At 63.6% G+C, this 23461-nt stretch overlaps 2 protein-coding genes across 10 annotated transcripts in view; both read left to right on the top strand.

Annotated features, from left to right (window-relative positions):
* The window catches only part of RTEL1 (regulator of telomere elongation helicase 1), a 28201-nt gene extending 8062 nt beyond the window's left edge, over positions 1-20139 (top strand). For 2 of the 9 annotated variants that reach the window (XM_082360654.1, XM_082360655.1), the window contains exons 10-36: positions 253-406; positions 5760-5798; positions 5872-5950; positions 6840-6937; positions 7450-7505; positions 10912-10983; positions 11105-11186; positions 12109-12241; positions 12358-12471; positions 12547-12587; positions 12740-12825; positions 12952-13029; positions 13385-13462; positions 13916-14062; positions 14144-14259; positions 14407-14530; positions 14621-14839; positions 14881-15075; positions 15664-15792; positions 17179-17377; positions 17554-17691; positions 18298-18414; positions 18581-18811; positions 18924-19061; positions 19188-19325; positions 19415-19518; positions 19655-20139. In XM_082360654.1, coding sequence (XP_082216780.1) covers positions 253-406; positions 5760-5798; positions 5872-5950; positions 6840-6937; positions 7450-7505; positions 10912-10983; positions 11105-11186; positions 12109-12241; positions 12358-12471; positions 12547-12587; positions 12740-12825; positions 12952-13029; positions 13385-13462; positions 13916-14062; positions 14144-14259; positions 14407-14530; positions 14621-14839; positions 14881-15075; positions 15664-15792; positions 17179-17377; positions 17554-17691; positions 18298-18414; positions 18581-18811; positions 18924-19061; positions 19188-19325; positions 19415-19518; positions 19655-19735 — 3186 coding nt within the window. In that variant the 3' untranslated portion in view covers positions 19736-20139. The remainder of the gene's footprint in view (positions 1-252; positions 407-5759; positions 5799-5871; positions 5951-6839; positions 6938-7449; positions 7506-10911; positions 10984-11104; positions 11187-12108; positions 12242-12357; positions 12472-12546; positions 12588-12739; positions 12826-12951; positions 13030-13384; positions 13463-13915; positions 14063-14143; positions 14260-14406; positions 14531-14620; positions 14840-14880; positions 15076-15663; positions 15793-17178; positions 17378-17553; positions 17692-18297; positions 18415-18580; positions 18812-18923; positions 19062-19187; positions 19326-19414; positions 19519-19654) is intronic. The other 7 variants (XM_082360660.1, XM_082360659.1, XM_082360657.1 and 4 more) reach the window with 7 other exon arrangements.
* Positions 20140-20270: 131 nt separating this feature from the next.
* TNFRSF6B (TNF receptor superfamily member 6b) lies at positions 20271-21996 on the top strand. The gene is given in 4 exon segments (XM_082360685.1): positions 20271-20874; positions 20965-21123; positions 21126-21167; positions 21584-21996. Coding segments are annotated over 4 exon segments (879 nt in total). The 5' UTR covers positions 20271-20477; the 3' UTR covers positions 21865-21996.
* Positions 21997-23461: the final 1465 nt, after the last annotated feature.

Below are 23461 nucleotides of genomic sequence, written 5' to 3'. Positions count from 1 at the left end.
CATGGGCCAGATTCGGCTTTGGAGAGAAGCTAGAAGCTAGAGTTTAACGGGAAATTTTCTAACTATAAAATGTAGGCAGCTCAAGTAAAATTGTTTTCAAACACTGTCTGGGCCAGACATCCGTCTCTGGGCCAGTTTGAGACCCAGCCTTGAGAACACAAGGTGGGGCTTGGGGGGCTCTTGCTTCCCCTCCCTCTGCCCCCCGCACCTCTGCCTCGTGGAGCGCCGTGACGGGTGTGCTTGGGCTCACAGGAGAAGATGTGTGAGGAGGCCGCGTCCTTCGACCTGACGCCCCACGACGTGGCTTCGGGACTGGACGTGATAGACCAGGTGCTGCAGGAGCAGACCAAGGTGGCGCAGCAGACCGAGCTCCACCCGGAGTTCAGCGCGGACTCCGCTGGCTCAGGTGCGCTCCGGGCAGGGACCGCAGACCAGACAAGGGGCCCGTCCGCCCAGGGCCCTTCTTTCAAGTCGGCCTCAGGGGCAGCGCCAGTCTCTGTAAGAGTCTTCTTGGCCTCACAGATGGGGCTGGGGGGCTGGGTACCGCCCAACCAGTCAGCACTTTCTCAAGTCCTTTTCACCGTTTCCCCGGGGGTGTGAACTTGCCTCTACTGCATAGAAGTGAAAACCAAGGGTGTCAGCCGCAACAACATTTTGTAATGACCTGCGGGCATCGTCCACAGGAGCGACGCTCAGAGAGTCATGTCCCGCATTTTCCTTTCGCAGCAGTGATTGCAGTGTGTGTAGAAATCTTTGGTGGACGCAGTTAGTTTGTCCAGACATTCTGCATGGCCTTTGTTAGTGTTAGGAACCCACCTTTTGCTCACCCAGACCACTTTGTAGCAAGCGTTTCTACCGTCGAGTTGCTGCAGGTTCGTAGCATTTGCGCCCTGCCCTGTGGACGTCATCCACGTCCCGCCGTGTCCTTCACGCGAGTGTGGGGCGGGGCGTGAACAGCCTCAGCTTCCCGGTCCCTTTACGGTCACACACGTGGACAGACTCCAGAGGGCGCGGAGGCCCCTGCTGCCGCCAGGCCGCCTGCTTCCGCCCCCTCTGCGAGGGTCTCCAGGCCTCCTTTGACGCGCTCACAGGTTGTGTTGGGGACGGGAGGGTTTGTAAACGGCTTTGTGTGTTTAGCACAGAAGTTCTCAAACATGTTGGCTTCAGGACCCTTTATGTTTTAAACTTTACGTTCTTGAAACTTACTGAGCTTTGTTTATGTGAGTTACGTCTATGGATAATTAGTGTATTAGAAGTAAACACTAAACAACTAAATAAGGAACAGTTAGGTGTCAGTTTCCTAGGGCTGCCTTAACAAAGTACCAGAGGCTGGGAGGCTTCAACAACAGAGGTTTCTCCTTTCAGTTCTGGGGCCAGACGTCCACGTGTTGGGTGTCAGCCGGGGAGGCTCCTCCTGTGAGTTCCCGGGGCATGTGCACCAGGCCTCCCTGTCCCAGCTCTGCAGCTGCTGGCCGACCTGGGCTTGTAGACGCCTTGCTCCGTCTTCGCACGGTGTCCTCTCTCATAGGGACGCCTGTCACTGGAGGAGGGCCCAACCCAGTCCTCTAGGACCTCATCCTGACTGACCATATCTGCAAATAAGGTCACATTCACAGGGGTCAGGGTTTAGGATTTGAACATAGCTTTCTGGAGGACACAATTCAATCCATGACATGTTAACATAAATAACACTTTTTTTGGAAAAATAACTATATTTTAAAAATTAGAAGAGTGGCATTATTTCAGTTTTGCAAATCTCTTTAATATCTGGCTTAATACAAGGTAATTGGATCTCGTAACTGTTCCTGCTTTGGGCTGATGTGATACTACACATCATGGCTGTATTCATTTCCTAGTGCTGCTAAAAGAAATTTCCAGACTTAGCTTAAAGCAACACAAATGTATTATCTCATGGGGCCCAGAAGCCCAGGATGGGCCAGCAGTGCTCTTCCTTCTGGAGTCTTCAGAGGGGGATCCGTTTCCTGGTCTTTTACAGCTTCTAGAGGCGCCACGTTGTTTGGCTTGTGACCCCACGTCTCCGACCTCTGCTTCTTCGGTCTCCTATGCTTCTGTAAGGACCCTGCTGTTCCATTTAGGGCCACCCCGGATAATCCAGGATTATCGCCCCATCTCAGGGTCCTCAACTCCGTTGCATCTGCAGGTCCCTTTGGCCGCAGAGCTGACCTATTCGTGGGTTCCAGGGATTAGAACACGGACATATGTGGGGACCAGTATCAGCCTCTGGGAAACTACACTGTATATTTGTGAGAGAAAGAAGGAAAAAGGCAAATCGTGTATCAGTAGGAATAGCAGTAGCGGCAGTAGCAGCACCACGAAAATAGGTTGACTCTGCAGCCATCCTGGACGGGTCTCGGGCCGGGTCCCTTGGCCCGCTGTGCTCTGCTGCTTAGGTGTCCTCGTGGATGCACGGTCCTGGCTTCACCGTCTTTACCTGCGATGGGAATTTCTGAGTCAGCTGCTTTCGACCCCGAATGCATGTGCCTGAGTAAATAGGTCAGCATTTCTCCAGGGGCGTATCTAGGAATGGATTTTCTGATTGGCAGTCACATGCATCATAAACCTTGCTGTTTTAAAATTGTCTTTTACTTTTAAAGTTGGATGTTGTTCTAGGACTTTTTTTTCTTTTTAAAGCCCAGTAATTTTGCTGCAGTTTGTCTCAGTGTTGATTTTCCGGATCGATGTACGATGAGCTCTTTCAGCCTGTAGTTCCAAGTCTCCTCTTACCTGGGGGGGATGTTGTCCCACACGGCAGCGCTCAGGGCCCAGCCTTGGCTTCGGTTTCTGCTCCAGGGATCATGTCATGTCTCTTCCACCTGAGTTCAGAACCTGTCACTCTCTCAAATCCTTTTGTCTCTATTTTTCTTTGACTTATAAAAATTCCCCCCTTTCACCATCTGTTTCTTTTAAGATGATGTGGCATGTATCTACTTTTGTGTTCTTCTAATTTAATCTTTATTTCTCAAGTGTTTTTTTCTCCTAGTTGTGTCTGAGTTCTGTTGCTTCATTTCTGAGTTTTAGAAAACCTGGCTCGTGTTGTTGTTTCATGTCTTATGTCCTGTCCTGACACCGTCATCTTCTGTTTTCTCACCAGCTCGCAGCTAACTTGCTACAGCTGCTGCGTGCCTTCCCCAGACCCCGCGGCCGATGCTCTGCCCCATTTGACCAGCCCCCCACTGAGTGGACAGGTTCCCTCTTTCTCTGCCTCCTTCAGGGCGGTTGCCAGCCTGGCGCCTTTACTCCGTGTCACCCCTCTGCCCGGTGCCGTGGTCTCCGGGCCTGTGAAGAGAAAGGCTAGTTATTTCGTCGACTGTCCTACAGTTTGGATTTGTCTGCTGTGTTCTCATGATTGGAGTCAGGTTTTGAATTTTGGTGGGAATACCGCGGACTTGCGTCGTCTCGCAGGTGACATTGGTGATGTTAACTTCAGTCTGGTTACGTGATGGCTGCTGGGTGTTTCTGCTGTGAAGTCACTGCTTTTCCATTTGTGATTCTTAAGTCATTTGTGGCATCCAGTAATGAGTCGTCCCTGAGTTAATGATTTCCATAATATTTGCAGAATGATGAGTCTTCTCATCCTCCCATCTTCCGTGTGAGGTCTTGTACTACCCTCCGCCTCCGCGTCAGCATGTGGGCCCACGTGCTCACGCGCTCACCCCCACACCCGTGTGCGTAGGATTGTGAGTTCACGCTCTCGCCCGCCCCAGTTTTAGTCCAGAACCACGCGGTTCCTTCTTCTTTCCTCCCTCTCCATGTTCGTAACGCCTTTTGTGAGAAAACGAGCTTCCATTTTTTCTCAGTATCGTACTTACTTGTTTGATCCTAGAACCCACAGACAGTTGTTTGAGAATTGCCAGCCCACCCACGATAAATGAACATCTACTCAGTAGGTTTAATGTTTGTTCACGTCCTTTTTGTCGTTGGTCTGTGACCACAGAATGAAAACGCTCTTTCAGAGGTTCCTTGGGTTGTTTCTTTCTGCTTCACTGTGGTCATATTATTCATTTTAAGCTCATTTGTTATGTTTATATTTCATTTCATACTCCATTTTTTGCCATTTATGTTGATTTTATTTGTTTATTTTACTTATTTATTTTTTGGCTGTGTTGGGCCTTTGTTGCACGCGGGCTTTCTCTAGTTGCCGCGAGCGGGGGCTACTCTTCGTTGTGGTGCGCGGGCTTCTCATTGCAGTGGCTTCTCTTGTTGTGGAGCATGGGCTCTAGGCGCACGGGCTTCAGTAGTTGTGGCACGTGGGCTCTAGAGCGCAGGCTCAGTAGTTGTGGCGCACGGGCTTAGTTGCTCCGTGGCATGTGGGATCTTCCCGGACCAGGGCTCGAACCCGTGCCCCCTGCATTGGCAGGCGGATTCTTAACCACTGCACCACCAGGGAAGTCCCAGAAGGCAGATTCTTTTTTTTTTTTTTTCTTTTTTAAAGTTTCTTTTATGGCTGTTTTTTGAAAGCAGCTTTTTTTTTTTTTTAAGCATTTGTTTTTTTATTTATGGCTGTGTTGGGTCTTCGTTTCTGTGCAAGGGCTTTCTCTAGTTGTGGCAAGCGGGGGTCACTCTTCATCGCGGTGCGCAGGCCTCTCACTATCGCGGCCTCTCTAGTTGCGGAGCACAGGTTCCAGACGCGCAGGCTCAGTAATTGTGGCTCACGGGCCCAGCTGCTCCGCGGCACGTGGGATCTTCCCAGACCAGGGCTCGAACCCGTGTCCCCTGCATTGGCAGGCAGATTCTCAACCACTGCGCCACCAGGGAAGCCCCCAGAAGGCGGATTCTTAACCACTGCGCCACCAGGGAAGCCCTCCTTAGCTGCTTTTGTCCATGACAGTTTCTCAGACCTCCCTTGGTGGTTTGGAGGAGGATTGCCCTGACGTTGTGTAGAATGCCCCTTCATTGGGGTTTGGATTTGTGTGACGTTTCTCCCCTGGACGTACGGGGGTGTGGGATTTGGGGAGGAAGGGCTCAGATGCACAGGGCCCGCCTCATTGTACTGCATCCAGGTCCCTGCAGTCAACTCCGCGTGACTTATGACCTTGATTGCCAGCTGAGGTCGGCTTTGTCAGGGGCTCCAAGTTACTCGTTCCCCTCCTTTCCACACTGTTCTCTTTGGACGGAGGTCACTCTGCACAGCCCACACCTAAGGAGTGGGGTTATTCAGCCAGGTATCAATCTCCGTGACCCTGTGTTAGGCAGAGGCTTCTTAGAAGTAACACCAACAGCACAAGCACCCAGAGAAAAAAATAGATAAACAGGACTTAACAAAATCAAAAACTTTTGTGCGTCAGAGGACACCATCAAGAAAGCAGAGACATCCCACAGAACAGGAAGAATTTTTTGCAAATAACATATCTGATAAGGGATTGGTATCTAGAATAGGGAGGAAACCTTTAACAACTCAACAAAAAGACAACCCAACCCAATTGAAAAATGGGCAAAAGATATAAATAGACACTTCTTGAAAGATACACAGATGGCCAATATGCACATGTAAAAAGGAGCCCATTGGTCATCAGGAAAACGCAGCTCAGAACCACGTTCATGTGCATGTCCACAGGGTCTCTGAAGGTGACTGCCCCCCTCAGCTCAGGCTGCTGCTTCCAGGTCAAGTTCCAGCCGTGTGGATTTCAGAGCCTCTTCTGTCAGTGTCTTGCCCTCCACACCAGCATCCTGGTTCCTTAGGACGGGGTGGTGGAATTAGAAGGATGCAGACATGTGCATTTGTGCTTTCCCTTGCCCAGGGCTGAACTTGGAGCTGGAGGACCTCGCGAAGCTGAAGAGTAAGTGCGCCCCCCTCCCGCCTGCCGTGGACTGCCCCCCACAGCCCCGCCCTGAGAGCCCCTAACCCCACAGCGATCCTGCTTCGCCTGGAGGGGGCCATTGACGCCGTGGAGCTGCCTGGAGGTGACGGCGGTGTCACCAAGCCTGGGAGGTGAGGGACCTAGCAGGGCGGGTGTGCCGGGCTCTGTCCCTGCAGCATTCTACCCCACGTGGCCTAGAATGTCACTGGGTCACAATCCAGAGAGTCTTTTTCCATCTTGGAGGCCCGGGAGGGTTTGGTCATTGAGAGTGTCGGCACCGCCACCCTCTCCTCTGGTTCACCCCTCTGTCTGCACTGCAGTTGCCTTTTAGAACGAGGCTCCTGCCTCCGTGCCACCTTCTGTTAGGACGAAAAGTCGCCTGGAACGTTCTGAACGTCCCACAGGCCTCCGAGTCGCGGGGTTTGTTCCCCGTGGGATGGTGGCCTGGGGCAGGTATCACCCTCCTCGGTGCACCACTGCCAGCTGCGCTGGGACCCAGGCCCAGGTCTGTCGAGGCAAGGAATGTTCTGGAATGTTCTGGAGTGCTGGGCCGCCTGCCTTGTCCCTGAGCCCCATCTGCTCCGCTCTGCTCAGGCCCTCGCAGGGCCCGGTTGCTTCCCAAATGGCCCTGGCGCCTCCTTGGCTCCCACACCCGCAGGGCTTCCTCTGCAGCTTCCACTGCACACCGTTCCCCCCCCCCCCCCCGACTCTCCAGAACTGCCCTTTCGGTGCCCTGCCCAGAGCCACCACTTCAGGGGGGCCCTGATGACTACCTCCCGGCCTCCCTGCGGGGCCCGAGCCCCGAGCCCAGGCCTGTTTCTGGGTATTCCGGTCTCATGCAGGCCGCTGTCCTCCCCACCGGGGCTCCTGAGGGGAGAGGCCTTTCACCTCCAGGTTTGGGCCTCCCCGGAGGCTCAGAGCTTGCTTTTGGGTGAAGGAAACTTAAAATGCTTTTGGCTGTTAGGTTCCCAAAGTGCAGCCTAATCTCCTGCCAGGCCTGAGCTGCCTCTTTCCTCGTAGCTACATCTTCGAGCTGTTTGCCGAAGCCCAGATAACGTTTCACACCAAGGGCTGCATCCTTGACTCCCTGGACCAGATCATCCAACACCTGGCAGGACGTGAGTCCCCGGCCGCCTTGCGCCCTGTGGCTGACGCCTTACTCAAGGGCGCAGCCTGACGGGAACTTGGCCCATGGAGCTGCCTTTCTGATTCGGATGTTGAGATCTTAGCATGTTTGGTGGCGTGTGTCCTATAAAGAGCGGTCTTCCCTGCTTAGCCCCTTTTAAGAAAGAGCAGTGAGGAGCCTGGGTGGGTCAGTGAGCTGTAGGCCCCACCATCCTCTCCCCCAAATCTCCTGTGCTCTGTTTCTGCCCAGAGGGTTTCCATGGGACTGCTTCCCAGAGGCTGTGCCACGGAGCCCTCTGGTCTCACCGGGGGTGCCCAGCCTTGCCATGCTCCTGGGCTCTGGGCAGCCCCAGCCTTACCTGGCTGCAGAGCCTCTCTTCTTGTCCCACTGACCCACGGGAGACCCACTGGGAAGACAGGGTGAGCTGTCCTCTGAGGGCATGCCCCTCAGCCGACACGGGGGCTGGAGAGCCCAGTGGACGGTCAGCACCCGCTGCCCCCGCAGGTGCGGGGCTGTTCACCAGCACGGCGGGGCTGCAGAAGCTGGCAGACGTCATCCAGGTAGGGACCGCTGCCGCGTGGACGGGGTGTCTCCTCTCCTTTCCTGATGGAAGTTGGCGGGGCCTCGCTCTGCAGAGCTGCTGTGGATTCTAGACTTGGGGAAGAACAAGGCGCCCCCAGCACACGCTTCAAGTCAGCACCGCAGGGCTGGTTTCCTCTCGCCCTGAGCACCCGCCGCAGGCCTTGAGGGCGGAGCCAGGCGGGGAGCGGGGCCGCTTAGGGTGAGAGTCTGGTAGGTCCCTCCAGTTTTCAGACAGGCCCAGCGGCTCCTGCCCAGCCAGCTGCCGCCTTTTCTCCAGTTTCTTGCTGACACAGATTTGCAGGGGAAAGTTAATGCAGAAGCCCGTGCCGGCGTGGGGGGCATGGACTCTGTCCCCCAGCCCCTGTTGTGTTGTCGGGCCAGCCTCGCCCAGAGGGCGTTGAGACGAGGGGTGAGTGTGTCCCGTCCACACCCATTAGGTGGGGCCTGGGGCTGCTGTTTGGAGTCACTGGGTGGTCTGCACGTCCTCTGGGCCAGGCCGGCCTCAGTCTGGGCTTTGGGATCCGCTTGGGGGGAGGGGCAGCCTCCAGGGCTCACCGAGCCCCTCCTCTGCCACACGCAGACCCCACCTTCCCCAGGCCAGGCGACCAGGGGGGCTGTCACACGCCTCAGGGCCTCTGGACGTGACGACTTCCTGCCCCTAACGTGCCGTCCCGTGTGTCCAGCTGTCCCCCTCGGGCCCAGCTGAGCTGCTTCCTCAGCTCAAGTGGACAGGCCAGGGCCCGCCTTCCTTTCGCTGTGTGCTGCCCAGCTGGCCGCTGAGGGCCGGTGTGATGGTTCCAGGCGGTCCAGCCCCTCCTGCGCCTCGCTGGGCCTTTCTTCAGAGGCCCCTCCACGGCCGCTGGTCCTTGGGGAAACCGGGGCACCCGAGGCCCCGTGTGGCGTGGGCATGGCTGCCCGCGCTGCGCGGCGTCACGGTGGGGCGCGCCTGGCTGCGGGCAGGGCTCAGTGGGCTCGAGGCCCTGGGTGACCTGCCCGCCAGCGCGTCACTCTGTCGCCCCCTCCTTGTCTCTCCCCACCCCTCGCGGTGCTTCCACGGCTGCACGACCCCTTCCACGCTGCCCGCCGGGCCTGCGGTCGGCCATGCAGGGCGCCGTCCGCGGGGCCCCTGGCCGCACCCACAGGTGCTCATCACGGTGGGTGTGGGATGAGCACCTGCCGGCCCACACTCCCTCCAGCTGGAGGGGATGTGACAGGCTGGTGAGTGAGCGTGGCCCGTAGGCAGCTTGGGCAGCAGGGGAAGCTGAGTCACCCGCCAGGGGCTACTTAGAGCAGCTGCCAAGGGAAATTCCAAACCAATGGGGTTAGTGGTGCTTGGGTTCCAGAGAGGATGGAGCAGGGAGGAACCCGCTCCATAAACGGGCGTCGGGGAGGGGAGGGGGCCGTGCAGGCCTGGAAGCGAGGGCGCCCCGGCCTGCTGGCCTGTTCAGCTGCAGGGACGTGTGAGGAGGGCGGGAGGACGGGCAGAGGGCGCCACGGAGGGAGGGCCCGCCTGGCAGGGGCAGGGCCTCCAGGGCAGGGCCGGGGGGCCGCAGCTGGGGCTCGGGACTCCCTGGAGACCCAGCAGTAACGGTGGGTCACCGCCCCGGGGGGCAGAGGCCTGGGACGCTCGCTGCCCCGGCAGGAAGTGATGGGAGGAGGGGGACAGAGCCCGGGCCTGCAGGATGCCATGCTAGAATGTTCCTTCCTCTCCGTGACCCTGGCTGCCCTTCCAGCCCCATCCCCGCCTCACAGATGGGACGGAGCCCCCAGGGTGGAGTGCAGAGCTGGCCGTGGGCAGGCAGCAGAGCCCCGGCCGGGGAGGGAGGCTGCAGCGGGCGCCCCCAGGGCTACGGCTGCACCCGTGCCTGCCACCTCCTCCCCCGCCGCCCGCCTGTGTCTGGCACTCGGACACAGGGCAGCCACACCGCTGTCTGACACTCCTGGCCATCCCTTGAGGTGTGAGGGCCGCTCTGGGGCCACAACGCAGGGCTTTGCAGAGGAAGCCATGGCCCCAGAGGGGCCTCACCAGGCGGTGTGGCCTCCGCTCCGGGATCAGGTCCAGTGTGTGTGGCTCCGCCCTTGCAGGCAGACACTTTGGTGAATCGCGAGGCCAGGTGTTTTGCCGTCTGGACAATGAAAGTGCTTCTCGCGGCTCCTCTCGCCTTGGAACTTACTCCTCACAGGCTGCACTGCACCCCCAGGCCGTGCGTCTGGGCCCTCACGTGCAGGGCCATGGGGTGCCCGCAGCTCCTCCTGGCCACGCGCCCACATCCCCTGGGCCTGGCAGGAGTTTGCTGAGAACAGGCCGCTGATCTGGGCTCCCGAGGCCTTTCCTGTTCGTAGGAAGACTTGGTGGGTGAGGCTTCTGCCCATGCGCGCCGGTGGTGCCGGTCTTCTCTGTTTTCACGGACGCTGGGTGGAAGTCGTGGCCTCATCTTCAGCCTCTAACCCAGCAGAAGGCGCTTGGGAGTGGCGTGACGACGCGGGGCTGTGGAACACGCCGTCCCTTTTGAACGTGTCTTGGCCTTGTTTCCACCAGCCGAGTGTCAGAGTCAGATTGTTCCCTTTCTGTGAGGAGCTTCCTGGGCTTTGGCCGGGATGCCTCGGACGTTCGGGTTATTGTGGGGAGAGCCGGGGCTCTGTGATGTCCAGAGGTCCGGCTCTCCTCCAGGGCGACCTCACAGACTGTTCCGGAGGAAGTGACGTCTGTCTCTTGCTTTATCTCCAGCGTTACATACTTTTTGTTGCTGTTGTGAAAGGGGTCTTTTTAACTCACTGGTGCTTGTGTGTGAGAAAAGCATTGACTTATTTGTTGGTCTTGTGTGAAGCTATCTTACTAAGTTTTCAGTTCTAAAAGTTTGTTGTTTGGTTTTCTGGATTTTCTAAGTAGATGGTCCTGTTGTTTGTAACGTCTAGTGTGTTGTATTTTCTGCCCCCATATTTATCCCTCTTGTGGTTTTTTCTTGGCTTGTTGCGTTGGCTAAGAATACAATTCCGCTTATTTTATTTAGGGATTAATTTCATCCTATTACTTCTCGGTGTGAACGGGGTTCCTTTGCCCTAGCCCCTGACCCAGCCCTTGGGGAGAGCGGAGAGGGCGGGCGGCTGACCTGGGCCCGGTCCCCGTGAGAGGCTTCGACTGGCTGCCGAGGAGGGGCCTGCAGGGCGGCTGTGTCTCCAGTGCAGCGGGGCCCCTGAGGGGAGGGGACAGGCAGCTCCGGCTCCTCAGCCTGGGGTCCTGCCCCAGGGACGCTGTTGGCTTGGAAGCAGGGGCAGGTGGTGGCTGTGTCCTGAGTGTCCATCTGTCCTGCGTGGGAGCGACTCGGCAGGGGTGGCAGCCTCTGGCATGTCCTGCTGACTTTGTCCCTCATCTCTGCCGTTCAGATCGTGTTTAGCGTGGACCCTGCTGAAGGAGGCCCCGGTTCCATGGTGGGGCCGGGGTGTCAGTCCTACAAGGTGGGTCTGCTTCCTGGATGGGGGCTCCCGGGCCGGGGTCTCAGTCCCACAAGGTGGGGCTGCCTCCAGGATGGGGGCTCCCGAGTGGGGCCCAGGACACCTCTCCATACCACCTGTCCAGGTGCACATCCACCCTGATGCTGGTCACCGGAGGACAGCTCAGCGGTCAGATGCCTGGAACGCCACGGCGGCCAGAAAGCAAGGTGCGGCACCTCGGGTCGCTGGGACATGCTCCCCCTGGGGCGGGGCCCCGTCCAGCTGCGGGCTCCCGGCCGCCTGTCGCTCCAGCCTTCTCCAGGTGACGCCCCACCTGCCCTCTAAGAGTCAGAGCTGTCAAAGTGAAAGACCTCCGAGGGCCCGCTGGCCCGGGGCCTGCCCTCAGACCCCTGCTGGACAGAGAAGCCAGAGCGCCCCGAGACCGGGCTCGTGGCTCCGCAGCGTGCTCTGTGGTCACTCCTGTCCTTGCTGGTGCAGGGCTGGCCCAGGACAGCGTGGGCTCCGAGCCGCGCCTCCATCCTCCCCACCGAGGGGCAGGTCCCGTCCCGGAAGTTGGAAAAGGCTTCTGTGGTCCCGGAACGTGGTTTGCTCTTTTCTGGGGAGCGTTCCTGCTGCCCTGTGACGCGGTCGGATGCGAGAGTCACGTTTCCAGCATCCGCTGTGCTCTTCCATCTCCGGTTTCCGGAGCTGCTGGGAGCGCATGTGAGGGCCGGCGTGTCTGCCCGCAGGCCGTGCTCTGGCATCCTCCCTGGCTGGGCTGGACGTGTGTAGGACGTTGCCCCTGGCTTCCTGCCTCCAGGGGCTGTGGGCCTGCGCCCCTCCCTCTTCGGCAGTCCCACCCGGAGTGTAGGGAGGGGGGCTGGCTCTTCACTGAGCCACAAGGACATCTGGGGCTGGGGTAGGCTGGCCTCTCTGGAAGTGACTTCAGCATCCCCCTCCCTCGGCCGCAGGATGCTGGCGGGCTTCTCTGGTCTGCTTCCTGCTCCTGGGACCCCAAGGGAGGGCGGGCAGGCCCCCCAGGCGAGACTTGTGCACCTGGGCCTCAGGGCCCAGCACCGCCTGGGGGGACACACGATGGCTGCTGGGCCGGCGGCTTGGGCCTCACACACGTGCCCCTGCCCCCCGCAGGGAAGGTGCTGAGCTACTGGTGCTTCAGCCCTGGCCACAGCATGCGTGAGCTGGTCCGCCAGGGCGTCCGTACCCTCATCCTCACCAGTGGCACGCTGGCCCCCGTGTCCTCCTTCACCCTGGAGATGCAGATGTAAGGGCTGCCCCTTGGCACCCCCGCGGGGGTCCCGAAGCCAGCCCCCCCGCCCTGGGCTGCCGGGATGCTGGGGGTTCAGGATCTCACAGGGGCCACCCCCTGCCTCCCTCCAGCCCTTTCCCAGTCTGCCTGGAGAACCCACACGTCATCGACAAGCACCAGATCTGGGTGGGGATTGTCCCCAAAGGCCCCGACGGAGCCCAGCTGAGCTCCGCCTTTGACAAACGGTAGGGGGCCTGGTGGGCGAGGTGGGTGGCCGAGTGCCAGGCCCCTCACGGCAACAGCCCCCCGGTTCCCTGCAGGTTCTCTGACGAGTGCTTGTCGTCCCTGGGGAAGGCGCTGGGTGAGTGCCCATGCTGTCCGTTCCTGGGCCTCTGCCCCGTTCCGAGGTCGCCCACCCCCGCTCCGCTCCCCGTCCTGCCTGGTCTTCCTGAGGGGCTGGAGGGGCCCTCTGCGGACATCCTCTCCTGCTGACGCAGGCCACGGTGCTTGCAGGCAACATCGCCCGTGTGGTCCCGCACGGGCTCCTGGTCTTCTTCCCTTCCTACCCCGTCATGGAGAAAAGCCTGGCGTTCTGGCGGGTGAGTCCCTCCTTCCAGTGTCCTCTGGGGGCGGGAGGGAGCCCCAAACAGCCAAGGGTCTGGCAAGGCCGGCCGCGTGCCTTTGAGAAGGCGTGACGGGCGTCCCCTCTTTGCCTGCTCCCATAGGCCCGTGACTTTGCCAGGAAGCTGGAGGTCCTGAAACCCCTGTTCGTGGAGCCGAGGACCAAAGGAGGCTTCTCGGAGGTCTGGGTCACCGGGGCTCCCTCCCCCTGCCCTGCAGGCTGCCCTGGGCTCAGGCCAGCCCTGGGGTGTGTGTGGCCAAGGTCCTGCTGGCCCTTTAGGAAGTTTGGGCTTGGGGACGATGGCAGCAAGTCTGCCCCCACCCCCCAGCCCCGGGGCCCCTGGGTTTTCTGGGCACGGCAAGCAGGCACTGGGTGCTGGCTCCGGGTCAGCCTGGGAGCCCGTGCCACGAAGATGCTGCTGCAGTTCTGCTGGCCTGCCTCCTGGCCCGGACGGCGCTTCATCTCGCAGGGTGGTTTCTGGGGTCCTGCTCAAGGAGGCGAGGGGCCAGGCCGGGCTGACCAGCCTCCCCTTCCAGGTGATGGAGGCTTTCTACACGAGAGTCGCCGCCCCCGGGTCCAGTGGGGCCGCCTTCCTGGCTGTGTGCCGGGGGAAGGTGAGGCCCCCGAGGTCCGGGTCCCACACACCTGGCTCCGCATCCCCGCCTGGAGCCTGTGCCTGAGGGGGCTCAGGGCTCGTGACCTGGGGGCTGCACCGTGGGCAGGAGAGGCCGGTCACCTCCCTCAGGCCCCACGTCCAGCAGATACAGGAGGGTGTGGCCCTCCTGGTCCTGTAGGGACCGGCCCTGGGGTCCTAGGGTGGGCATTGGGGCCCACGTGTGGGCCGTGGGCAGGTGGGCCAGAGGAGCTTCTGAGAATGAGAAGCTGGTCATGGGGTCCTGGGAGCGGTGGACCCCAGGTACAGCCTGGTTCAAAGTTGGAGGTCTGTCCCACCCTGCGCATCCCGGGGGGCGTGGGGCAGGGAGGGTCCAGGCACGGGTGGGCCCTTAGGGAAGGTCCTGGGCTTGAGTGGAGCCAGATGGGGGAAAAGAGTGCCCGCTGCCCCCCAGGCCAGCGAGGGGCTGGACTTCGCAGACGCGAATGGCCGTGGAGTGATCGTCACGGGCCTCCCATACCCGCCCCGCATGGACCCCCGAGTTGTCCTCAAGATGCAGTTCCTGGATGAGATGAAGGGCCAGAACGGGGCCCGGGACCAGGTGAGAGGCTGTGGGGCTGAGGGTGGGCAGGTGGTGCTCAAGCCCCCGTGGCTGAGCCAACCCCCCGCCCCGGCCCCGCAGTTCCTCTCCGGGCACGACTGGTACCGGCAGCAGGCGTCCAGGGCTGTGAACCAGGCCATCGGGCGGGTGATCCGTCATCGCCATGACTACGGGGCTGTCTTCCTCTGCGACCACAGGTGCAGGCCCCCCCACCCCTGCCACCGCTGCAGTCTCGGGCCAGAGCCCTTGCCCCGGGCACCGGCTCTTCCCCCTGGTGACTCTGCCAGGGAGCTGGGCTCCGGGGCAGGTGGGGCTCCCGGGATGACGGCCCCACCGCCCTGCAGGTTCAGCTCCGCGGACGCCAGAGCCCAGCTGCCCTCCTGGGTGCGTCCCCACGTCAAGGTGTATGACAGCTTCGGCCACGTCATCAGAGATGTGGCCCAGTTCTTCCGCGTCGCTCAGAGAACCGTGAGTCTGAGCGCTAGCTGGCTGTGCCCTCGTGTCCCACCCAGGGGAAGGAGCAGGGTGGGACCTCCACAATCTCCTGTGAACGTCTAGATGCCCGTGCTGGCCCCTCGAGCTGCTGCTCCGAGTCTGGGCGAAGGAGAAGGCACTGCCTCGGTGGCCGTGTCACCCGGCCCCCTCCGCACCAGGAAGGCCATGAGTCTGGACGTGCACGTCCCTAGCCTGAGGCGCAGAGGCACGGGTGCGTGTGGCTGGGCGACATGGCCGGGTGGGGCCCCACAGGGTGGAGGGTGGGGCGCCTCCAGCAGGCTGGTGGCACGCTGGGGCCGACGACCAGAGTGCCCAGCGGGCAGTGGTGGACTCCGTCGCCCTCGCATGCTCCCGCAGGCTCGCCGGTCGCCGGGGATGCCGAGGGCAGCCTTTGTGTGGAGTACGAGCAGGAGCCCGTCCGGGCCCAGCGGAGGCCTGCGGGGCTGCTGGCCGCCCTGGAACACAGCGAGCTGCTGGCCGAGGGGCCTGGGGAGGAGGCCCTCCCCACGGAGGAGGAGGTGCGGGGCCCGGGCTCCCGGGGGAGGGACACGGATGGCTCGGCCCACCTGGGCTCGGGCGCCACCATGCTCACCGCTGCACCCCCGCTGGGCGGGAGGGCGGGGGGGTTTCAGCAGATGCCTGGTGGTGCTGTGGGCCTGCCCCGCCCTGGCACAGCCCCCAGCCCTCAGCTGGGCCCCCAACACGCCCCCGTGCTGGACACGGTCCGCTCACTTCCCGCTCCTGCTGTGCCGGAGCCTGGCCCTTTCTGGGAGCCTGAGCTGCGGGCAGGACCTTCTGCCCTGGGGCCTTTGTCCAGAAGCCCATAATTCCCCAGCTGACCTGAAGCTCCCCACTTCCCGCCGGGCGTCAGTGCCCGCTCCCCGCTGTCCCGCCCTCTAGGCCCAGGGCGCAGCTGCCCCACTCGCGTTTCTCGTTCCCTTCCCGCCGGTGCCCTTCAGTTACTGCCACGCTGCTGCCCGGGACCTGCTCTCACACTTGGTTCCCTGCAAGGGGCCGAGGGTACTTCTCCCGCCCTGCCGCCCAGGGCAGTGTCAGGGCTTCGGGGCCCTGAGGGCCTGAGTCGGACACGCCTGTGTTGCCCTCAGGCCCCCCGCCACTCCGCCCCGTGGGGCCCTCGTGAGAAGAGGCCAGCGGAGGAGCAGCGTGGCAGGCGGAGGAAGGTCAGGCTGGTCGGCGGCCCGGTATGTGAGCGGCCCGCAGACGGCGGAAGTTTGGTGGGCGCCTCGGCCCGTGTGGCTCGGGGTGGGGTGAGGTGTGAGCGGGCCAAACCTGCTCGCTGGCCTGACCCAGCTGTCCCCGCTGGGGGACAGGCTCTGCAGGGCGCCTGCTGGAGCCGGGGCCCAGGGGAGGGAGCAGCCGGGCCTGAGGGCGTGTGCAGCGGTGGAGGGAGGGCAGCAGACCCAGGGCCCGCACCAACCCCACCACCGGTGTTCAGCTGGATCCACTTCCTCACAGACGAGCTGCTTGTTCTGCGGATCCCACTGTCGCCCTCCACCCGCCAGGCTCGTGCTGTGCCGGGGCCTGGCCTGCTCTGATCCCGTCCCTCTTCTCCTTTGATATTTTACCGTGAGAACATCTCACCTCCACTCAGCTCTCAGAACCAGCACAGGGTTCCCGTGTGTCCTTTGCTGCAGTGCCACCGCCTGCCTCACGCCTCCTCCCCCTTACTGGGGTCCCTGGGCAGTGCCCCTCCCCTCAGGGCAGACCCTCCACACTTTGGAGTCCTGCACACTTGGCAGATGTGGGCCTTTCGTTTTGTGTTGCTTTTTGGTGGGGGGGGTCGGGTCCACGCAGTACCGTGGGCTCCATCCACAGAAGGTGTTGTCTTCCCAGCTGGGCAGGAGCCAGGCCTGGCCCTCTGGCAGGTCTGGTGTGGGGCCTGCAGCCGGGCTGGCTCCCCTGGCCCAGGCCAGGCTGGGCTGTTGGCACGAACGTGGATGGTGAGGTGCCTGCGTGTGAGGCACGTGGTGTTCCCAGCCTTGGATGAAAGCAGTTAAGAGCAGCTGAGTTACATCCTAGACGCTCCGGGAAGCCCCAAATGCCAGTGCCTCTGTCTGCCTCCCTTGGCTTCTGGGAAGAACCAGGCAGTGCCCAGGGGGCTGACACTGAGGAAGTGGCCTAGGTGCCAGGGGCTTGGGCCTCTGAGGGCCAAGCTGGGGGGCAGCCTGGGAGCGTGGAGGATCCTTTTCGAGGGTCTGGGATCAGGGCTAGGGTGTGCAGCAGAAGTAGGGCACGGGGGTGTTTGAAGCCCTGGCATGTTGAGAAGCATCCCCTGCTGTGAGCAGACGGTCCTCCGAGCCTGGAGCACCTGCTGCAGCGGCCCCTGCCGTGGGCACCAGCACCTCAGCAGAGGAGCAGGAGCCGCCAGCCTGGGGAGGGCCAGCCTACACTCTGTCCCTCTGCTGTGCTCAGCGGGCCTGGCCATCTAAGCTGAGGCTAAGCTGGGGGTTCCCTGCCGGCTCCTCCTGGCTGCCCTTGGTGACCCCAGCTGGGCCAGGCCAGCGAAGCGTCCTCCCAGCAGCCCCCGACAGCAGCTCGCTGCCCCTGCAGGCGGGGAGGGTTGGTGCCTCCTGACAGGGGCACCGGCTGTGTGTTGGCAGGAGGGGCCAGAGGCCGGCGCGGACACGGGCGGGGCCAAGCTGTTCATGGCGGCCGTGAAGCAGGCGCTGAGCCAGGCCAGCTTCGACACCTTTACCCAGGCCCTGCGGGATTACAAGAGCTCCGATGACCTCGCCGCCCTGGCCGCTCACCTTGGCCCCCTCTTTGCCGAGGACCCCAAGAAGCACAGCCTGCTCCAAGGTGCCTTGGCTGGTAGAGGCTGCCCACTTGAGGGTCCCACCCTGGGGGCCGTGCTGCGGCCGTGGGCTGGGGGGCCACCAGGGTCCCTGGTTGACCTGCAGAGGTGTGGGTGGGGACCCCGTGCAGTGGCCGCAGCCCCGGGGATCTGCAGGCCCAGACCCCGCCCCTCCCCACAGGCTTCTATCAGTTCGTGCGGCCCCACCACAAGCAGCAGTTTGAGGAGGTCTGCCGCCAACTGACGGGCCGAGGCTGCAGCTCCCGGCCTGAGCATGGCCCCCGGAGGGAGGGAGCACAGCCGGCCCTGGACCCCAGCGGTGAGCCCGGCCCTGCCTGGGTGGGACCCTCAAACTCAGACCCTGAGTGTGGGGTGGCACCTGGCCCTTGGAGTGGGTCCTCATGTGGCCCAGCTTCCCTGTTCCTGAGGCTGACAGATCCATGCGGGGGGCCCCACTTCGGGGACGTGTGGGCCCCCAGAGGACACATGGCCCGGGCCTCCCAGGAGGACCTGTGCCTGGGGAGTCGTGTACGCACAGGGGTCCTGGAGCCCCGTCCACCCCTGTCTCCACCTGGAGTGGGCCCTGCACGTCCAGGGCCTGGGAGGCGCTGTTCCCATTGGTTACGGAAGAGCCCATCTCTGGACGAGCCTTCCCCAAGGACGGGAATCACAGGGGGCCCCTGGGGTTGGCAAGTCCAGCCTGAGTCACGCTTCTGCTCCCTCCTGGACTGGGGTGTCCTTGTGCCTGGCCCCCATCTAAGGCAAGGGAGGAGGCCTGCCCGCTCCCAGCTGTCGGGGGCCTCCTGCGGTTGGCCGATGAGAGTTTGAGGCCCGGTCTCCCCTTGGACAGACCCGTCCCCTCCCTGGTCATGCTCTGGACCCTCAGGGACCAGCTGGGTGCCTCCTTGTCTCCGTGTTTCTTCAGGAAGGAGGGAGCCTGACCCCAAGCTGACCGTGTCCCAGGGTGCAGCCAGGCAGCTGGACCCCCGCGAGCACCTGAACCAGGGCCGGCCCCACCTGGCCTCCGGGCTGCTCCCTGCAGGTGCCTGGTCCCGGAAGAGGCTTTGGGCCAGAGCCAGGAGCAGAGGGAAGAGCCTGGCGGGGAGGAGCCTCCTGGGGGCCGCTGTGGTTCTGCGCCCCCAGAGCAGGGGAGGCCAGCGTGGTTTCCTGGGAAGCTGGTGGACTGAGGTGTGTTACCTTCCCGCCAGGAGACCCCAGCCGCCGGCCTCCTGAGGGGTCTGGAGCCCCTGGAGCAAAGAAGCACCCACCCGCTGTGAGTGCCTACCTGGCCGATGCCCACAGGGCCCTGGGGGCCACAGGCTACAGCCAGCTCCTGGCGGCGCTGACCACTTACAAGCAGGACGACGACTTCGAGAAGGTGGTGGCCGTGGTGGCCTCACTCACCACCGCAAAGCCTGAGGACTTGTCCCTGCTGCAGAGCAAGTGACCCGCGTGGGGGGCGGGCAGTGCGGTGGGTGGCGGGCAGTGGGTGGGCGGCAAGGCCACTCCTGAGCGATGCCACGCCTGAGCCATGCTCCGCGCTCCCAGCAGGGTTCGGCATGTTCGTGCGCCCGCACCACAAGCAGCGCTTCCGGCAGACGTGCGCGGGCCTGGGCACCCAGGCTCCAGGACCCTGGGAGGGGAGCCCTGCTGCGCCTTCCGACCTCGTCTGCGGGGCTCGCGGGCCAGGTAGGGCCGCCTGCCTAGTGCTCCTGCCGCCCTGTCGCCCCAGCCCCCCTCAGCCCTGGCAGGGTGGGCAGGTGGGCAGCAGGGAAGAGCCAGGCACCCCTCGTACTCACTCCCTCCTGTCTCCAGGCCCTTCGCAGCCAGAGAAACCCCCCGGGAAGACCCAGAGCAAGATCTCCTCCTTCCTTACGCAGAGGCCGGCTCGGGGGGCGGGGGCTCCCGGCCGGCCCCCCCCTGCCCCCTGCGGGCAGGCACAGTCTGAGTGGGGTAGGTCTCGTGGGAGGGGCTGCAGGGACCATTGGGAGTGGGGGCCCGGCCTGAGCAGGCCCGTGGCGCTCACGTCAGCCCCCTTGCAGTGGGCTTGGCGTGTCCTGGCTGCAGGGCGGAGGACGTGGTCCCCTTCCAGTGCCCCTCCTGCGACTTCCACTGCTGCCGGGCCTGTTGGCGACAGCACCTCCAGGTCGGCAGCCAGACCCTGTGGACCCGGCCGTGTCCCCTGTGGACGTGGCCTGCTGGGCGTTGCCCCACGTGGTGGGCTGCGGGGCTGGGGTGAGCCGTGGGGTCTGGCAGCTGTGTCCAGCGCCCTCTCCCCACAGGCCTCTAGGACGTGCCCAGCCTGCCATGCTGCCACCAGAAAGCAGAGCCTCACGCAGGTCTTCTGGCCGGAGCCCCAGTGAACGCTGAGACCCTCTGGGCGCTGCAGGGTCTGCGGAGGCTGAGGCTGCTCCTGCCTGGGGCGCAGCCTGGACACTTGCCTGTCAGCTGGGGGTGGGCCAGGCCTGATAACCAGAAACCCCTTGGCCAAGAGTGCACCTGACGGGGAGGCCAGTCCAGTGTCCGCGGGGAACCTCTGAGACGGCAGCAGGATCTCGGCCCCCTGTGAGAGGCCCCGAGGCCACCTTGGGGTCTGGGGTGGGTCCACTGAAAGGTGCTTCCCCAGAACTTCCCTGGCTGCCAGCTTGTGGGTGGAGCCCCAGCAGGAAGGAGGGGAGCCCTGCACCTTCTGTCCCGGGGACCTTCCAGGGACCTGCTTGTTGCTCAAGGGCCAGGGTTCTAATAAAGCTGCTGGCACTACTGGGAAGCAGCCTGTGTGGCCCGGCCTTGGTGGTGGGGTGGGGGAGCCTGGAAGGAAGGAGGCGCCTGGGCAGCCGCCCTCGCACCTGGTTTGTTCAGAGGGGGAGCCGCTGCCCCCCTCCACCCGCTGGTTGCCGGGCCTGGTAACGGGGTCAGGAGCTGCCCGTGGTGCTGGGGGCCCGCACGGGACCGTCCTGGCACTGGACTCTGCGGAGGGAGGGGTCAAAGCCTGGGCCCCCAGGTGGCCGACCGCTCCCCTCAGGCGGGGCGGGGCTCCGCGGGGGCGTGGCCAAGCCAGCCCTTATAGGACGCGGCCCGGGAGACCGCTGCCACTCCAGCGAGACCATGAGGCCCCCGCTGTGGCCGCTGCTGGCACTGCTGCTGGCACTCGCAGCGCGGGGGACGGCGGCGGGCGCGCCCACCTACCCGTGGCGGGACGCGGAGACGGGGGAGTGGCTGGCGTGCGACAAGTGCCCCCCGGGCACCTTCGTGCAGCGACCTTGCGGCCGGGACAGCCCCACGACGTGCGGCGCGTGCCCGCCGCGCCACTACACGCAGTTCTGGCACTACCTGGAGCGCTGCCGCTACTGCAACGTTATCTGCGGGGAGCGCGAGGAGGAGGCGCGGCCGTGTGGGGCCACCCACAACCGCGCCTGCCGCTGTCTCCCCGGCTTCTTCGCGCACGCGGGCTTCTGCCTGGAGCACGCGCTCTGCCCGCCCGGCACAGGCGTGGTTGCCCCCGGTGGGTGCAGGGCGGGGCCGCGGCGCCGGGCCCTCCGCCGAACGGAGCCAACCCGGCTCTCCTGACCCCGGCCTCCCCGTTCGTCCTCAGGCACCCCCAGCCAGAACACGCAGTGCCAACCGTGCTCCCCGGGCACCTTCTCCGCCAGCAGCTCGAGCTCGGAGCGGTGCCAACCCCACCGCAACTGCACGGCCTTGGGCCTAGCCGTTAACGTGCCGGGATCCCCGTCCCACGATGCCCTGTGCACCAACGCACGGGCTTCCCGCTCGGCTCGCTGGAGCCGGGGGCACTGGGTGAGCGGGGCGGGGGGCGCGGAGGCCTAGGTGGGCTCCTGGGAAGGGCTTCCGGAAGCGTGGTGGGGGCAGCCTAGGGGATGCACTTGGCTGAGGGCGTCAGCGCTGACGGATGATGCCGTTTCCCGCCGACGTTGGGAAACAGGCTCCGAGGGTTTAAACAGCTTGCGGGAGGGCACGGCAGCGAACGTGGCGGGTCCCCTTCACGTCGCATCCCACCCCCGGCATCGTCCCACGAGACCCGCCTCCTTGCCGGCCGAGTTTCCCGCGGTCGCCCCGGACCCTCCAGCACGGCTGCCGCCTCACCCACTCGTTAGCGCGCGGGGATCCCTCGGTCCTGTCTCCGCGGGGCGCGGAGGGACGCGCACGGCGCGCTGGCAGTTAACCGAGTACCCCCTCGCCCCTCCCTCCCGCAGGGACCCAGGAGTGCCAGCGCGCCGTGGTCGACTTCGTGGCTTTCCAGGACATCTTTCCCAGGAGGCTCCAGCAGGCGCTCGCGGGCCCCGGGGCGCGGAGTCCGCCGCCGCCGCATAGGGAGGACCGCGCGGCGCTGCGGCGGAGGCTGTGGCGGCAGCTCACGGAGCTCCGCGAGGCGCGGCCCGGGACGCTGGGGGCGCGGCTGCTGCGGGCGCTGCGCGCGGCCAGGCTGTCCGGGCTGGAGCGCAGCGTCCGCGAGCGCTTCCTCCGCAGGCGCTGAGCACCCTCCCCGTTATTTATTCGCTCCCGGCCCGAGCCCCCCGCGTGGGCGGCCTCCAAGTCGCACCTAAAGAGGCTTTGGATCCGGCCCCTGTGGCGTTAAATTTATTTTTCATGAAGCCGATTGGCAAACGAGTGTGGTGTCTGGCCGGCGCGCGGTGGGCACACCTGGCAGGGGACACCTGGGCGGGCTGCCCGGGCGCGGCCTGCTGCCTCCCCCCCCCCACCACCACTGGAACAGACCCTCGATGGGGGGAGGGTTGTGGGAGACAGGGACAGCAGGTGGCAGCCGTCCCCAGGCCTCACTGCGTGATCCTCCCCGCCCCAGTTGTGCTCTCAGTGGTTAGGACGGTGTGGAGGGAGGGTCGCCCAGTCCCCGGGCTCTCACTGTGGAACAGAAGCCAGCCCGGAGTGGTCAACCCGCCAGCCCATGCGCCCTGGGGCACCAGAAGCTTCCCCCTCAAGTTACCCCTTCTTTGGGCTCCACCCTCAAAGCAGCAGGGGATTTCCCAGCAAGGGACCAGCCAAGACCTCCCGGTAGGACAGCGTGTCTCACTCGCTTTCTGGGAAACGTCGCTTTTCCCTTCTGGGGCAGGCTTGGATGAGGGCTTGACTCATCAATCCAGGGCGACTCCCAGTCCTGGCTTGGCAGCCCCCTGCCTGACCCCCAGGAAGGGCCCCAGGGGAGGCAGGGTCACAGCCCCCCACTCCCCCATGACTCACATCAGCTGCAGCTGGTCCCCATCCCCAGCCCTGACTCATCCCTTTCCCAGCATCTCCTCCTGGGCCCCATCAGGGAGAGCAGCTGGGGTTGTGACCCTCAGACACGAAGCCACCAGGCCTCTGGAGGAACGGTGGGCAGGAGCCACTCCAATTGTCTTTCTTTCACCCACGGCTAGGCTCGTGGGGGGTTGGCAGCTCCTGCAGGGGCCGTGTGGGAGGGTCCTGAGGACCAGCCTTGCCTGGAGGGCCTCTGCTCCTGGACACAGGCCTGGAAAGGGATTTCTAGATGGCTCGCCCCAGCCCTAAGGGGGACCCCGCCCTTGACCGCCAGCTGGAAGCGCAGGCCCAGCACACCACCAGCCCGACCCCCGAGGTGGTAACTGCGGTCATCCTAGGTGGGTGGCAGGCAGGCTTGCGGGGGGGCAGGGGGGGGCTGCCCACCCCCAGCACAACCGCCTAGCTTCACCGTCCTTGCTGGGGATCAAAACAAGGTGGCTGGGCCAGTGGCGGGGGCACACAGCCTCCCAGGCAGGTCTCCCCTGCCCCGTCCCGAGGCTGCATCGGGGCAAGGACGGAGGCGAGCCCAGGTCTCCCTCGAGGTGACACCAGCCCCCCAGCCCGCCTCCAGGATCGGGGAGGACAGAGGCTGAGGACAGCCATGGCCCCCCAGCCCCCTCCGTGGGCGCGACGCATGGAGCAACCCTGGGCACTGTGAAGGGCCTCGCACCTCTGGAAAAACCCAGTTCCAAGCAGCTGCCACACAAGGCCCCACGAAGGTCCAGGCCAGCAGGCCTGCTGGACAGCAGCTCCAAAGCGAGTGGTGGCCTGCCAAGGCCTCACCCCGGGGCCCCCAAACTGGGCCTCGAGGTCGGGGT

This window comes from Balaenoptera borealis (assembly GCF_965194805.1).
Source record: "Balaenoptera borealis genome assembly, chromosome: 16".
Taxonomy (NCBI): domain Eukaryota; kingdom Metazoa; phylum Chordata; class Mammalia; order Artiodactyla; family Balaenopteridae; genus Balaenoptera; species Balaenoptera borealis.
This window is presented reverse-complemented; position numbering and strand designations above follow the sequence as displayed.